Genomic DNA, 16,639 nt, shown 5'->3' on the forward strand with positions numbered 1-16,639 from the left:
TCACCATCATGATCATTGTGAAACTATTTTTGTCTGGATGCACCTCTAGAATTTAAAGGAGGAGGAAAAGGGGGAATAAAAGCAGAAAACAGCTACAGAAGTAGAAGCCACTAATACTGAGGATGCTGGACTTGGAAAGGTCGTTCCTGACAGTCACAGGTCCCGGTCACTTTAGCCTTTGCAGGCCACTTCTTCCATGAAAAGATAGTTAAAATTATACTGAACAACATCTGTTTATTTACAGATGAATCTGTAAATATTACATATATAGACTATTTTACTTGACTAAAATGTTAGGTGTCTTTCTCTTAATTTAACAGGCAATTCATAAACATCTTTATGGGCACCTAAAAGTATTGTTTGCTATGATGCCTGCTAGAGAAATTGGTCCTATTCTTCTCCCTCACTCTGAAGGGCGCTTGACAATGCTATTCATTATAAATGAGCCAGGCTGTAGGCTTTCTTGCTTTCTTTCTTTCTTTCTTTTTGACAGGCAGAGTGGATAGTGAGAGAGAGAGAGACAGAGAGAAAGGTCTTCCTTTTGCCGTTGGTTCACCCTCCAGTGGCCGCCACGGCCGTTGCGCTGTGGCCGGCGCACCTCGCTGATCCAAAGCCAGGAGCCAGGTGCTTCTCCTGGTCTCCTATGGGGTGCAAGGCCCAAGCACTTGGGCCATCCTCCACTGCCTTCCCGGGCCACAGAAGAGAGCTGGCCTCGAAAAGGGGCAACCAGGAAAGAATCCGGCACTCCAACCGGGACTAGAACCCAGTGTGCCAGCGCCGCTAGGTGGAGGATTAGCCTATTAAGCCGCAGCGCCGGCCGACATTCTTTCAAGTCTTATTATGAGCCCTCTACTCAAACACTTATGCTTTGCCGATATTTCATGTTCTGTGTTCATGGGCTAAGTGGTTCGTCATTACCTTCTTCAAAAGCTCACACAGCACCTAGGGAACTGGCAGGTGATTTCCGTGAGTATTCAGCATGCCCATCTAGCCATTCAGAATGCAGAGGCCTCCTTGGTGACCAGTAAGCATTTACAGAAAATTTTTATTTAGCATTCAGTTTTCTTTAAAAGCAGGCAAAGGTGAAAGGGCATGTTCTTTAATTCATGGTCTACTTTAGCACTTAGATAAATTATCTTACCGTGTTGGTGAAAAAGGGTGATGTTAAACACTCACTTCATGAGTTATTATAACTTATGATCAGATAAGTTACCATTGAAATGAAAACTTTTGCTCAGCACATCTGTTCTGCATGTTTCTCCAAGACACATCTGCTTCCTTTCCTAGAAAAAACAAACTCTTACTACCATTAGCACAGCAGAGCCAACATGAGTACAATGGGGAAGAGAACTGGGTCTTTCTGCCTTCTGACAGCATCCAGAGAATCTTCAGTATCCATTCATCCTTGCTTGAAGTCCAAGTTTCTGCATTCTAGGAATTAGTCCTCTGATTTCTGAACTGGACAGGAAAGTAGAAAGGAACTCAATGAGCTTTTTAAAGAAAATATTTTTTTAGAGTAAATTTCAAATGTGATGTTTGCAGGTTTGAAGGCAGTTGTTGCTAAATGAAAATCAAGGGGAGTCAATATAATAACTTCAGTTCCTTTTTTTTTTTTTTTTTTTTTTTGGCAGGCAGAGTGGACAGTGAGAGAGAGAGACAGAGAGAAAGGTCTTCCTTTTGCCATTGGTTCACCCTCCAATGGCTGCCGCTGCTGGCACACCGCGCTGATCCGAAGCCAGGAGCCAGGGTGCTTCTCCTGGTCTCCCATGGGGTGCAGGGCCCAAGCACTTGGGCCATCCTCTACTGCACTCCCTGGCCACAGCAGAGAGCTGGCCTGGAAGAGGGGCAACCGGGACAGAATCCGGAGCCCCGACTGAGACTAGAACCCGGTGTGCCAGATTAGCCTGTTGAGCCGCGGCACCGGCCTATAACTCCAGTTCTTAATACCCACGTCTTTGTGGGCTCTCGTGCTCCAAAGGCCACCTTGATCTTTTCTCTCCCATTCTCCATTTTCTTCCCCACTTCTCAAGTCCAAAGTAACTCTAGCACAGGCCAAAAAACAGGATAGTGAGGATGGTGATGGGAGAGGAAAGAGACCCTGGCTACTAGATTAGGCATGCTTATGCTTCCTCCCCCACAAAGTCCAGAACATGATTTATTTTTTTTTCAATAAATGAATTTTTGGCTTTTTCAAATAACAAAGATTGGCCATATAAAGGGCAAGTTAAAGCCAACACTTTCTCTGGGCCAATGAGTCTTAATGTTTTGGAGGAAGCAGTGTATCCCCTTGAATATCTGGTGAGCCTTGACCTTTGCCTCAAAAAAGAATGAATATGCATGTCAAATGCTGCATTTAATTCCAAAAGTAAAAAAAAGTAGGTAAAAAAAATCTTATCCTTATCCTCTGACTTACAGTCAGAACCAGAATATCACTAGCAATGACAAATATGATAAGGGTAGCTTCATTTCTGTCATGAACATATATTATTATAATCCAATCTATTGAGCACCCACATTGTTCCAGCAACTGTACTAGATGTCGTACATTGTTTCATTTATGTTGTAATGATAAAGAAATTAGTGTCTATAAAACAGTATCATATTTTGGATTTATGTGTGGTACTTTTTTAAAAATCATTTATTTGAAAGGCAGAATTACAGAGAGTCAGAGAGACAGAGAGAAAGAGAGAGAGAAGTCTTCCATCCACTGGTTCACTCCCCAAATGGCCCAACAGCTGGAGCTGGGCCATTCCGAAGCCAGAATCCAGAAGCTTTTTTTGGTCTCCCTTGTGGAAGCAGGGACCTAAGGATGTGAGCCACCTTCTGCTGGTTTCCCAGGCCATAGCAGAGATCTGGATTAGAAGTGGAGCAGCTGGGACTTGAGCAGGCCCCACCTTGGGATGCCAGCACTGTAGCGCTGGCTCCTATGTGTGGTCTTTCGATGATCTCTGTTAACACAGAGAATCAGCAGTCATTATATCTGTATGTCTCAAAGCAAAGTGCCAGCAAATCTAATTTGTACCTTTGAAATGCACATCTGTAAGGATCTACCTTATCCATTGCTTTCTTCCCATAGTCTCAGGAAGTGCTTATGAGATGTACGTAATGATTCTCTTGAAAACACAGGGACATTGAACAATCCATCATTCGGACTATTTATATTGTCTTCATTGGCCAAAGCCATTGATGTCCTTTCTTTCAGCAGGTTATAACACATTGGTTTTTGTTCAAAGAGAGGTTGGCCCAATGTGCAATTAGGTAATGCTGAGAGAATCTCCACATGCCTTTGGCTGTGACATTTCCTTCAATAGGCATGTGTTGTAGGAACAAGAATGAGGGATGGAGTATTCCTCGCAGATGTTTTCACCAATTGCAGAACCACAAGCTGGTTTGACATATGTTCCCTGAAGACAAAATTAGGACATTTTACTGCTTGACATATTTAACTTCTTTTGAAAACACTGCTAATTTGTCTTTTTTTTCCCACCCACATCCCTTTTTTAGGCAGGACTGATGAGTTTAAAGCATTGAGCATGACTCACTCTTCAAAGCAGAACAGGCCTCTCCGTCCCAGTGGCCCCCAGCACTTCAGTACCTCATCCTCTAGCAATGCGGTGCAGACTTTCACTGTATTTTCTGGGCTCTTACCTCCTGCATGCCCCCCTGCCCCCACCACATGCTTGGGTATGAACTTTCCATACCTAATGATTTGGAAAATAAATATTGCATGTGGAATTCTTCACCTGACAAGTTATTTTAAAATTAAATTCCTGACAAAATTAGGAGACCTGGATTTCAAAGTTTTAAGAAATAGCAAGGAGGGAAAATTTTTCTTTACGTGAAACATTCTCTCATGTATTTTGATGGAAATGCTATTTGTGCTGTCTGGATTTGAATCACAGATTACCGCCTACTTGCCGGAGACCTTGGGCGAGTTTCTTATGAGTCACACAGGGATAGTAATAGTACTGGCCCTACAGGAAGGTTTAAGGGAAAATTGAGTTAATATTATGAAACTCTTAGAATGGTGTCCTGAACACAGGAAGAATTTGAATATATGAGTGCAAGATACAAATTTTTAAAAAGATAAATAAGGAAAATGTGTCTTCAGGATGGCATAGAGGAGAGTTTAAAACAGGGTTATTTTTTTATTTCTTAGAAAACTGTATTGGAGATTTTCAAGTTTAGATCTGAAGTGTAGATATTTAAGTGTAGATTTAGTAAGATATTAAAATATAAAGGGCTTTGCAGAAAAAAATTAAATTATATAATTATATATAAACCATTAAATTATATAATAAATTTTATACTAAATGTAATAAAAGAAAATTTCCAGAACTGAGTGCAAACTTTTCCTTCAATATTTTTCATTTTGACAGTTGCATGATTAATTGCATATGTCATCTAATTAGCAATCTCAGCTGAGAGACTAATAATTCAGGAGCTAGTTAACAAAAAGAGGGGAGGTATTCATTTGCCCAAACCAGGAACATCCTTCTTCACAGATATTAACCCATGGGTTCTATTAATGCTGAAGAGATCAATCTTCTCTGTGTCATTCTCTAAAATAAGCAGCAAAGAATAAAGATATTACTTGTATGTTGACAGGCACAAGAGATAATCATGTTACTAAATTTTTTGTATGTATAATCTCTAAAACATGCTATCACTTTGAAAATTGTCGCTTAAAAGCCCGTAACTTGTTCAATCTAATAATAAGCTAAATAAGAACACTAGTCTCATTCTATATATACACAACATAATTTCAGCCTGCCAAATTATCCTCTACTTATCTAAAAATTGGATTTTTTTCTAAATACTTTTAGCTGTTTCCCAAATGCTAATATATCATCACAGATTAGAGATTTGTCCCTTTTGAGAAGGCTTTAAAATGCATAGGATTTAATATTTACTTAGTACCTACTATGTGTCAGGTCCCATTCTGATTGCTTTAAATTTAATTTTTTTAAAGATTTATTTATTTATTTGAAAGTCAGAGTTACACAGAGAGAAGGAGAGACACAGAGACAGAGAGGTCTTCCATCCACTGGAATCCATCCAATTGGCCACAACGACTGGAGCTGCGCTGATCTGAAGCCCAGGACCCAGGAGCTTCTTCTGGGTCTCCTACATGGGTGCAGGGGCCCAAGGGCTTTGGCCATCTTCTACTGCTTTCCCAGACCATAGCAGAAAGATGGATCAGAAATGGAGCAGCTGGGTCTCGTACCAGTGCCCATATGGGATGCCAGCACTGTAGGCAGTGGCTTTACCTGCTACGCCACAGCGCCAGCCCCTAAATTTAATTTTTTAAAATTTTCTGTTTATATAAGGGGAACAAATTTCATGTATTTCATATATACAGATTTATGAACATAGTGGTACTTCTCACTCTACCCTCCCACCCAGACTCCCACCCTCCCTCCTCCTTCCTTTCTTACTTTTCTTTTGCTTTTTACAGTGACATACTTTCAGTTTATTTTATACTCATAAGTTTAAACCCTCCACTAAGTAAAGAATTCAACAAATAGGAAGAAGAATAAACACTGTTCCTCAACAGTAGAAAATCAATTTTTGTATTAGTCAGCTTTTCATTGCTATAATGAGATAAGCTGAGACAGGCTAACTTTATGAAGAAAAGGGGTTCCTTTGGCTCATGATTCTGAAGGTGCAAGATCCAGGAGCCACATCTGCTGGCCTTCTTGGTGGCAGAGTCAGTCCCAAGTCATCACAGATCATCTCATGGCAGGAGACAGGGAACACGTATGTCTGTACATGTCTGTGTGGTCTCTCCCCTCTCTTTATGTAGTCACCAGGATTCAATCATGGGGACTCTCTGCTAGTGACTGCATCTCATCTAATCACTTTGCAAAGGTACAGTATTTAAAATATCTATTTATTTATTTGAAAGACAAAGAGAGAGAAAGAGAGAGAGAGAGAGAGAGAATCTTTTATCTGCTGGTTTACTTCCCAAATGGCTCCAATGGCCAGGGCTGGTGTTGGTTGAAACCAGGAGCTTGGTACTCCATCTGGATCTTCCACATGGCTGGCAGAGACCCAGGCACTTGGGCTGTCTTTCACTGGCTTCCCAGGAACATTAGAAGGGAACTAGATCAGAAGTGGAACAGCAGGACTCTAACTGGTGCTCTGATATGGGACACCAGCATCACAGGTGACAGCACAGCTCACTGTTCCACAACACTGGCCCAAAGAAGCTATCTTTAAACACCATAGTTTGATTAAATTTCTGTCTTCTTAACACTGTAAACATAATACTTTGAAAATAAGCCCTTGCGGCCGACGCCGCGGCTCAATAGGCTAATCCTCCGCCTGTGGTGCTGGCACCCCGGGTTCTAGTCCCGGTCGGGGCACCAGATTCTGTCCCGGTTACCCCTCTTCCAGGCCAGCTCTCTGCTATGGCCTGGGAGTGCAGTGGAGGATGGCCCAAGTGCTTGGGCCCTGCACCCGCATGGGAGACCAGGAGAAGCACCTGGCTCCTGTCCTCGGATCAGCATGATGTGCCGGCCGCAGCGCACAGGCCACGGCGGCCATTGGAGGGTGAACCAACGGCAAAAGGAAGACCTTCCTCTCTGTCTCTCTCACTGTCCACTCTGCCTGTCAAAAAAATTAAAAAAAAAAAAAAAAAAGGCAAATAAGCCCTTGCATGAGTTTGGGATAACAAGTTATATAGAGAACATAAACATTGTCAAAATAAAGCAGAACACAAGGTAGACCCTTTAATGATTTCCATTTTACGATGGAGAATTGGAGACACAGAGCTTGCTAAGGTTGTACAGCTTGTAAGTGGCAGAGTCCATTTGTGAACCCAGGCAGCCTGGTCTAGAGCTCTGCCTCCTACAAACTGTACTCCTAGCCACTCAATGACACTCCAAAGCAAAATTGCTGAAATAGGTTTATGCTTTCCAAAAATACTTTGACCGTATGAGTAATTTGTAGGTTATTGTTTTATTATTTGGAACTCTTAGGATTTTTTTTCTATTGAAGAAAATTTACAAATGAGATTAGGTTATAGGGAGAGTTCAAAAGCTCTCTGAATGGATATCATTTATATCATGAGGAGGCCATGAGGAAGGGCAGAGGTATGCCAGCCAGCTCTGTGACACTTGTGTGTATGGGATGGGCTTGAGTGGCCAGAGCTGCCAATGTGGAAGAAGCCAGTGGAGAAGGCTGTGAGTCATGGTATGTGTCTCTGACTGTTGGATTGACCAGCAGCTCCGTGGCCATCATTTGTGTTCCTGCTTAGGCCATTCGTGGGTGTTGTGTTCCAATGTCACACTATGCTTTTGAGTCAGGGGAGTCTTCATGGTATAACCCCTCACTCTGCGTGTGAGCCAACTTCCATAATTTGCCATATTTCATTGTCAGTCAATGGCAAAGTAAGGATGTAAACCAAAGGACCAGGTATGGTGTCTCCTGGCAGTGTGCAATTGTGCCTTATGTAGAGAGGCAGCTGGGATCCAGATGTTGACGTGTTTCCTAAGTGCTTTGAACCAGATTCCTATCCTTAAGCAAATCCCTAATGCAGAATCTCTATTTCTAAAGTAATGATAATTTGCTCATTTGCTGAGACTTCTCTCCTTGACTAGAAAAAGGTTCCTATCTCTTCCTTGGAACACGTACCTAGGTGTGCTTTATCTTTCCTTGTTCAGTTCTCCGTGGCATTGTCTTGGGATCAAAAAATATAAAAATATTAAAAACAGTTTTGATGAAAGGAATGCATTATTTTTAGAGACTGTTTTTAATCATTGCTTTGAAAATCCTCCTTGAGAGATGTTTCCAAGGATAAGACCCACCAAGGTAACCTTCAAGTCTCAAATATTCAGTCAACAAATAAAGAGATATTAGGTCAAAGTCTCAACATTTACACGGTAATTGTTATTTCAAGCCCTGCGGCTGTTTATGGGCTTGCATTTTTGTTAGAAACTAAGAAAATACATTAAATACATTTTGTTTATGTCGTTACTGGCACTGAATGAAAAAATAATGATTCGTGTAAAGCCCCCGAAATAGCCTGTACTGCCTGGGACTCTCTGGCATCCTCTTTTCCATCGTAAGCCCATCTGTGATCACAGTAACCCCTTGGTCTGGCACACAGCCCTTGCTGCCAACTGGCCGCATGCCGCCCACAAACAGCCTGGCAACCCCTTCCTGACCAGAGCACAAATATTAGATGAATTTCCTTTGAACCTTGCTTCCTCTTGGCTCTTCGCACAGCCTAACTCCTTGGAAAAAACACTTCAGGCTCTGGGACCACAGAATCCCTTATTAATCTCTTTTTGGGATAAGCAAATATGAAAATAATTCTTACATTTCTTCGAGGCATTCAATATACTGTATCATGATTAGAAAAGATGTCCCATTTCTTAAATATTTAATTAGAATCTGTCACTGCTGTATGTGAAATATTAACTCTCTAGTAGTCCTTAAAAGGAATACTGAGGTTTCTGGCTATAATGTAATAGTATTTCTAATAATAAACTACCACCACTTTCTATTTGATGCTTCTTCCAATAAGTATTTCTTTAGACACCTTCATATGTAACTGACCAGTCAACAGTCAACCCAAATTTAGATAACTCAGTTTAATAAAATAATATGTGTTCCATGTTAGGAGGAAGTATTCTAGAATGTTATATTCTTTTTAACACCATTATCCAGTTAGAAAACTTTTAGCCATAATGGTAATAATTTCCAGCTGTCTTAAATCCTAAAAGTAAAGTGCCACCCCCCAAATATATTTTGTTACTGAAACATGTGTAAACAATTATGAATATCTAAACCATATTCATATTGGTTTTCAAGCTCTTTCCAAAACTGTAGGGAAAAATACCTCTAATGAGCATGTTGATAAATACATCTGACTTCAAAAGTTGTTTTTGCAGACCCACAGGATGAAGATTTTGCTTTTTACTCGGTATAATAAAAATGGTATAAATTGTAAATTTGACATTCAAAATGATAAAAAGACATCCATGCATCTTACCTTTCTGGTTGTAAAACTCAGATTTTCTAAAACCTCCGTGGGTATCTTTGAGTGGAGAATCAGTAGTCGATTTTCAGTGAGATCCTACTTTACAGAAGATCAAACAGCGCCTGTTACAGACTTGACCAAGTTTGTGTTGGTTTTGTTTGTGTGCTTCCTCAAAAAGTAGAATAGAAGCAGATGGATTCATTATGTAAAAAAAGAATTTGAGCAAACATACATGTTTAAATCTTTTTTAAAAGATCTATTTTTATTGATTTGAAAGGCAGAGAAAGAGAGGAGAGAGAGAGAGAGAGAGAATCTTCCATCTGCTGGTTCACTCCCCAAATGGCCACAACAGCCAGCACTGGTTCAGGCTGAAGCCAGGATCCAAGAACTCCATCCAGGTATCACATGTAGGTGACAGGAGCCCAGGCACTAGGCTATCTTCCTCTGCCTTCCCAATGCATTAGCAGGGAGCAGGATTGGAAGTGGAGCAGCTGGGATTGGCACCTGCACTCCAGTATGGGATGCTGGCATCACAATCGGCTGCCTATAAGCAGCTGGGCTGCAATTCCAGCCCCTCATGTTTAAATCTTAAAATGCTTAATTTAAAAGTTCCAAACAAATAGCATTCAAACTAACTGTTGAACCCAAATGAATGTTTTCCTTTTAGAAGTTATGGTCTAGGTCGTATGAAGAAGACACCCCTTAAAATTGATGAAAGCCATCTTTACTTTTGAGGCAACATAGTGGCAGCCTTGCTCCTGTCTGCACAGGTTAACACATAGCCTAGCTTCCAAGTTCTCCACATTTCCATGAAAAGCAGCCTTCATTGTTTGCCTCAGATTTGCATATACTCAGCAGCCAGAGTGATTCCAGGGAACTGAGAGAAGAGTTGACTTTGAAGATTGTGTTGCTCATGAAGGGAGACTTGGCTCCCACAGGGAGGGAGAGTGGCCACAGTTTCTCCTCTCTAAGGTTATCACCTATAAATTTGGAGATGCCTTCAAGGGGGAGAGAAAATTTGCCTTGCTGGGTGTTAATGACAGGGTTTGAGTAATGGCTTTGTGCTACAGGAGAGGGAGAAAGAACTCTGAGGCACTGCAGCCGCTGAGATGCACTGGGCTGGGAAGGGGCAATGACTAGTCCCTTGAGTTCTCAGGACCTGCGGTTATATCTGCCCCCAGAGTTTGTTGATGGGGAAGAAAGGAGGTTCTGCATACAGACTTATTAGGGACCCAACAGGGGACAAAAAGGCACCTACATCTCTGAGTCAGGATACGTTGGAAAACATTGTTGCCTCTCAGGGCTCCAGGCCAGCACCTCATCTTCAGGGCCAAGTAGAGCCCCATCCACCTCAAGTATAAACAATGGCCTGGATCAACAATGAGGACCCATGTCCCAAGCCAACAGGAAGGTAAGGAGAGATCTGATGGAACAGACCCTGTCCGTCACTTCCCACCCTTCAGTGTTAGATTGCTATGGCCAGACAGCAACTCACCACAAACTTAGCACCTTAAAACGGCATTCATTGACTAGTCCCAATTTGGTAGTTTGAAAATCCAGTGACGCCTTGGCAGAGTGCTCTGCCCCGGGCTCAGAAGCTGAAGCTGAAGTGTTGGCCTGGCTGGATTCATTCTGGAGGCTCTGGGGAAGAATCCACCTTCAAGCTCCTTCAGGCTGTTGGCAGAATTCAGGTTCTGCAGCTGTAGAATCGAGGTCTCTTCCTTGCCACAGGTCCCCTTCATCTCCTGAGCCAGAAATGGAAACCCTCACACCTTGGATCTCTCTCTCCCCTGTCTTATCATCCCCTTCAGATCTCATCATCCCCCTCAGACACCATAGCTTGTAGGAGCTATGAATCTAAGCTATCCTGGGGAGCACTTGGACCCAATGTGAGATTACAGTTGTGGTGAAAATGTGAGTTGTAGTAAGTGCTTGTGACTGAAGTGTGATGATACAGGTCTTTAATGTGATTAAGGGGCCAAGACTAGTTAAGAAAGGGGAAGTTTGGTCAATGGAGGATGATAGTAGCAATTATTGGGGAAATACAATTATTATTTATTTTATTCATTTGCAAATGGAGATACCTCAGTCAGAACTGTATTACATGATTGTAAGACCCTCACAAAGTAGACTAGTCTGTCACAACAAATGCCTGTGTGCCACATACTTTCCTGCCACATTTTGTACTTTAACGTACATGACTGTCATATCTGATGATCACTATCGTCCCAGCGAGCGAGGAGCAGACCTGGGTCTTAGGTATAGGTCTGTTGGGTTTAAAAGCACATGATACTAATTATCATACAGTTGCTTTTATTAGACTACTACGGCATTTATCCCCAGATGAGTAATGAGGAAGCCTGCTCAGCCATGAAGTAAAATGCTTGTTATCAGAGCTTTGGATATTTTCATAATAAAATCACATTCTTCCCCCCCCAATAAATGCCAGTAGTCTGAAATACAGAATATAATAAGACTTCCAAGCAAATATTAGTTTTTCTACCAAGATTAACAGTTTTCCTGCATTTTGTTTGCATTTCTTTCCTTTTCACTTGAAGAGAATTTAAGAGACCCATGATAGACTTTGACAGACTTTTTTCTAACCATAAATTATTGCAATCATAAATCCTTTCAGAGATACAGAATATAAGTGACAGAATTATGTCAAGTGTGATGTAGTAGATATTGGTAAGGACTGTGGCAAAAGGGAAGGCATAAGCCCTGTTAAAGGTCACTCATTTCCAGATGATTGTTGCATCTTGGAATGTTGGCCCCATTTTATCAGACCCCCTGATTTTTCAAAATAAATGAAACATCTGGTTTTATAATTTTTAAAAAATTTATTTATTAATTTGACAGGCAGAGAGAGAGACAGAGAAGGAGTGGGGAAGAAGACAAAGAGAGTGGGACAGTGGAACAGAGAAATAGAGAGCCTGTATCTTCTGGTTCCCTCCCCCCAGTGCCCATAATGGCTGAGGCTAGGCCGTGCTGGAGTTGGGAGATAGGAACTCCATGTGGGTCTCCCAGATGAGTGGTAGGGACTTAACTACTTGAGCCATCATTGATGCCTCCCCGGGTGCAAATTAGCAGGCAACTAAATTCGGGAGTTGAATCAGTACTTGAACCTAGGCACTTCAATATGGGATATGAAAGCAATATCTTAACCACTGCTCCAAATCCCCACCCTACTTTTGAATTTTAATGGAATAGCTCCCAAATTTTATGTGTTGATAAGTAATTTTTAAAAGGAAACTCTTTGTAAGACCACCAACTCAAATTGTTTGATCAGATTCAATTCATGGGCTATCAGTTTGCATTTTTTTATATCACTTGATTAGCATCTGTTAGGAATGATAAACTTGCTGTGTATGTGGGCAAGAAAGGATGGAAGTAGAGAAGAGGGGATACAGCTGTTAGAACACTTTGTATTGTTAATGTTAAAAATCCACTTCAGGGGGTCAGCACTGTGGCACAGTGGATTAAACTGCTGCCTTTGGCATTGGCATCCCATATGGGTGCTGGTTCAAGTTTCAGTTGTTCCACTTCCTATCCAGCTAAAGTACCTGATTAAAGCAGTGGAGGATGGCCCAAGTGCGTGGACTCCTGAACCTACATGGGAGATCCAGATGAAGCTTCTGGCTCCTGGCTTTGGATCAGCATAGCTTCGGGTGTTGCAACCATTTGTAGGGTAAACCAGCTCTCTGTGTCTCTTCCCCACTCTCTGTAACTTGCCCTTCAAATAAAATAAATAAATCATTTTAAAAATTCACTTTGAGATGACTTTTAAAATGAAGAGGATTGGGGCCGGCGCTGTGGCGCAGCAGGTTAACACCCTGGCCTGAAGCGCTTGCATCCCATATGGGCACCAGTTCGAGACCTGGCTGCTCCACTTCCTATCCAGCTCTCTGCTATGGCCTGGGAAATCACTGTAAGATGGCTCAAGTCCGTGGGCCCCTGCACCCAAGTGGGAGACCCGGAAGAAGCTCCTAGCTCCTGGCTTCGGATTGGCACAGCTCCAGCTGTTGTGGCCATCTGGGGAGTGAACCAGCAGATGGAAGACCTCTTTCTCTCTGCCTCTCCTCTCTCTGTGTAACTCTTTTGAATAAATAAATAAATCTTTAAAAAAATGAAGAAGATTTGTTAGACAATGTAACTGAAAATCTTTAAAGAGATTTCTAGCTTCATGTGAATCTTGATCCAGTGCTTAGATTCTGTCACCTGCTTTCCATCTCATTGCTGTGCATTCTTATTGGTGTTTCTCCCTCAGATCCCTTGTGAAAGCCTTTGGAAATCTATGGGTACATGTATAGACCCATAAATGATATGTCTATTCTGGACTTTATAGCCTCACGTCACATTCTTAGAAGTTCTTGCAAAATCCGTACATACCTCATCATCTCTGGATTTTACATCCAATTTTTTATTCTTGGTTGATTTAAGAAAATGATGTCCAATTCTAAAACTGGTAAGAGGTCATTACCTACAAACCTGGCAGCAAAGTCTGGGAAATCATCAATTACAAAAGAAATTAACATTAGTCTTTCAAGAAAAATGGATGCTGAGAAACAAGCAGATTCTACATAAAGTTCATCTTCTTATGTGAATATTTCTTTCAGTCCTAAGGCTTTGAATCTAAATGTGGCTATGAAATACTTACTTCCACTCTCAACTCCCCTCATGGACTCCATCCATTTCTCCAATGGCATATGAATCACTTTTATTAAGGCAACTCACCCCCAATCACTCTCAACATCTATAATATCAAAGTCATTATTTCTGCCTCACTTCTCACAACTTCCATTATATCTACTTTATTAGTCAAGGTTCCTGAGTACAGGAAATAGAAATGAAGTGTGGTTAATCTAAGCAGAAAAGGAACTTATTCAAAATATATATGGTGGCTTATAGAATTGAGCTATTTAAAGAAGGATAAAGATCCAGAAAATAGCCAGGAACTGAGAAATAGCTTGTTATACCATGTCACACTGGGGAAATCATCCTGACCATTGCTGTCACTGGATATGTCCACTGTTCCATATCCTGTAGCCTCGCATGACTACTGGACATTAGGGCTGTGATTGGAATTCTAAAGAGTCCTTTCTTACTTGGATTATTTACTCCAGATGCAAAGCCTTGGGGTTGGAGCATCTTGTTGACCAAATTTAGGTCACAAGCTTTGTCTCAGCTTAACGCAGAAGGAACAGGAAAGGAGTAGTTGGCTTTTGTAGTCAAGAATTCCGCCTGTGTAAGAAGGATCTAAACAATGGCCAGCAAAAAATAAGACATGGCTCCTAAGTCTAATAGTTTCTGAGCCTCATAGCAAGAACACAGCTACCAGTTCAAGAAAAGTAAGTTGACTCTCATACCTGTGACTCTCCAAGGATATAGGCCCCCACAAGAGACTTCACGTTTTTCTGCAGAGTAACCAAAAACATAGACTAGCCGTCCACATGAGAGCAATCTTAAAGAAAGAATTTAGCCATCACCAGGTTGAGTGGACAAAATGACTTTTCTTAAACCTTGCCATTAAATATGTGTCAAATTAGAAGCCTCAATTTACTGGTAGATGATGGTTGCTGGTCTGTTTCTGTCATGTTTGTGTGTTTGTAAATGGCAAGGAAGAAAAACTCAGAACACTTGGCCTAGTTTGGTGGTTTTTATTTTTTATTTTATTTATTTGAAAGGAAGAGTTATGGGGGTGCAGAAAGAGAGAGAGAGAGGTCTTCCATCCACTGTTTCATTCCCCAATGGCTGCAATGGCTAGGATTGTGGCCCAAGGTTTAGAAGGGCTAAGTGCCTCTCTAGATTTGAGGATTATATCCACAATTTGCCACTCAATTCCTCTCTAGTCTAGTACACCTCTTTACTTCACTTCTTAAGGTCCTAAACTTGAACATGCTTTGAAATCTGAGCTTCAGGCTCTAACTCTGTAGGCCTGGGGGCAGGGCCCAAGTATTTACATACCTAGCAAGCTTCCAGGTGATGCTAATTTCATGGCTTTGGTCCAGGGACTGCTTTTTGAGCATCGATACCTTTCACTATCCCTAAGATTGTGTCTGTCCCCCACCCTTTTTTGTTGTTGTTGTTTAGTAAGCATCTGCTTTTAGGATTATGCAGCTCTGATGTCTTCTCTTTTCAATACAGTTCTTCTGTACCCCATTTCTTTGAAAAATAGGAAAAGCTATTTCTGTACCTCTCAGAAAACTTTTTCTTTGTTTGTGAAATGATCAATTTTTAGGTAATGTCACCAAAGAGATAGTTTTTCCAGGGAACAAAAGAAACAGCTTTTTAATGTTACCTCCTATAACTTGACTTCCAATCGTGTATTGACCACTCCGTGTTCTTTATAACACAAATGTGTTTTTATTTCAACTTCTCAACATTTTCTAAATCTTCTTACAAATGATTCCAAACAACAAAGACTTCTAAGTTTCTTCTTGAATTGTCTAAAAATATTAAAGGCATCCATGATTTGCTTATGTAATGTTTTATCAAATTGAGGACCTCAATGATTATTTTGATAACATAAATTACAATTATTTTTAGTTTTGTTTGTCCTTCTTAAACACAGTTCAAATATATGAAAATAAAAGGAACCAAACAAAAAGGAAAGGTTCACCACGTATCAGGTAAAAGACCTGCCAGACAAAGTAATATATGTTGGATATAAACTTAATTTAAGCATCCAGTAAGAGTTTTATGTTGTTTTTTTTTATTGTTACTTGCATCTGTTTTTGTAAAAGTAACTTCTCTTCTAAAAGTTTACTTCTTGCAAAACTTTAAGAATTTAAAAATCTTAAGTTGTCCAGTAGTTAAAATAGACTGTGTTCATTAATTGGACAGATTCATATTTGAAGACATAATTTTGCATGACTTTTTTCAAATTGCCTTTACCCCATTCAGCCTGCTATTCATTCGCACTAATCAATCAAATGTAACTAATCATTTGACCAATCTGTTATTTAAAAGTCCATTTCTTGGAGTTAATCTCCTCTATACTTTAACTTCCTCCTCTTTCATTCTGTCCTCTTGGTCAGTCTTGAACTTCTCACCACAGAACTCACAGTCCATCCACATCCTACATTAGGATTTTCGATGGTAAACCACAGCTAAGTCTAAAGTTTTCCAAATTCATTTTTTCTTCTTTCCTGGTGTGGGGAAGATTAAATTTTTACACTTTGAAACAAAAGTCTTAAAGTATTCTAAGATTAAAATTTTTTAAGTATCAAGTGTCTCATTTGATTCTGGCTTTGATTTAAATAATTTATATTCTATTTGTTAGATTTCTACATGGTCTCTTCAGCATCAAACCAAAATATGATTTCGTTTATTTGTGGTTTTTATAACTCCATACTTTGAGAGCCATCCAAAGTTTTAGAAACATTATAATGTATGTGGCTATTTTGACAATCAACATTCTTCTTATTGAATCAGTTCAGTATAACTGATCCTGTTCACTTTAAAATGCTAATTGAATAAATGCAATTTACCTACCAGTCTGCAATTTAGGGCATTCTTGAGCAAATGGTTTAAAGAAAATTAAAATCTACCAGTGCATGACACTGGACGTGGACATTTTGGAAATGTTATTCAGTTATACATATGGTTTGGGTGTAGCGTTAGAATGGGGTTTGGGTGCTGACTCTCATG

At 40.5% G+C, this 16,639-nt stretch overlaps 1 protein-coding gene across 7 annotated transcripts in view; it reads left to right on the forward strand.

Moving 5' to 3' along the window:
- Nucleotides 1-16,639, forward strand: part of CPED1 (cadherin like and PC-esterase domain containing 1) — a 587,225-nt gene that overhangs the window by 182,917 nt on the left and 387,669 nt on the right. Inside the window, exon 16 of one of the 7 annotated variants that reach the window (XM_089329477.1) lies at nucleotides 3,505-3,596. The exons of the other annotated variants lie outside the window; for them this stretch is intronic. Coding sequence (XP_089185603.1) covers nucleotides 3,505-3,531 — 27 coding nt within the window. The 3' untranslated portion in view covers nucleotides 3,532-3,596. Of the gene's footprint in view, nucleotides 1-3,504; nucleotides 3,597-16,639 lie in introns of those variants that run through there. 7 annotated transcript variants of the gene reach the window in all.

This window comes from Oryctolagus cuniculus, chromosome 3, assembly GCF_051225735.1.
Source record: "Oryctolagus cuniculus isolate XC-2025 breed Fujian yellow rabbit chromosome 3, ASM5122573v1, whole genome shotgun sequence".
Classification (NCBI taxonomy): domain Eukaryota; kingdom Metazoa; phylum Chordata; class Mammalia; order Lagomorpha; family Leporidae; genus Oryctolagus; species Oryctolagus cuniculus.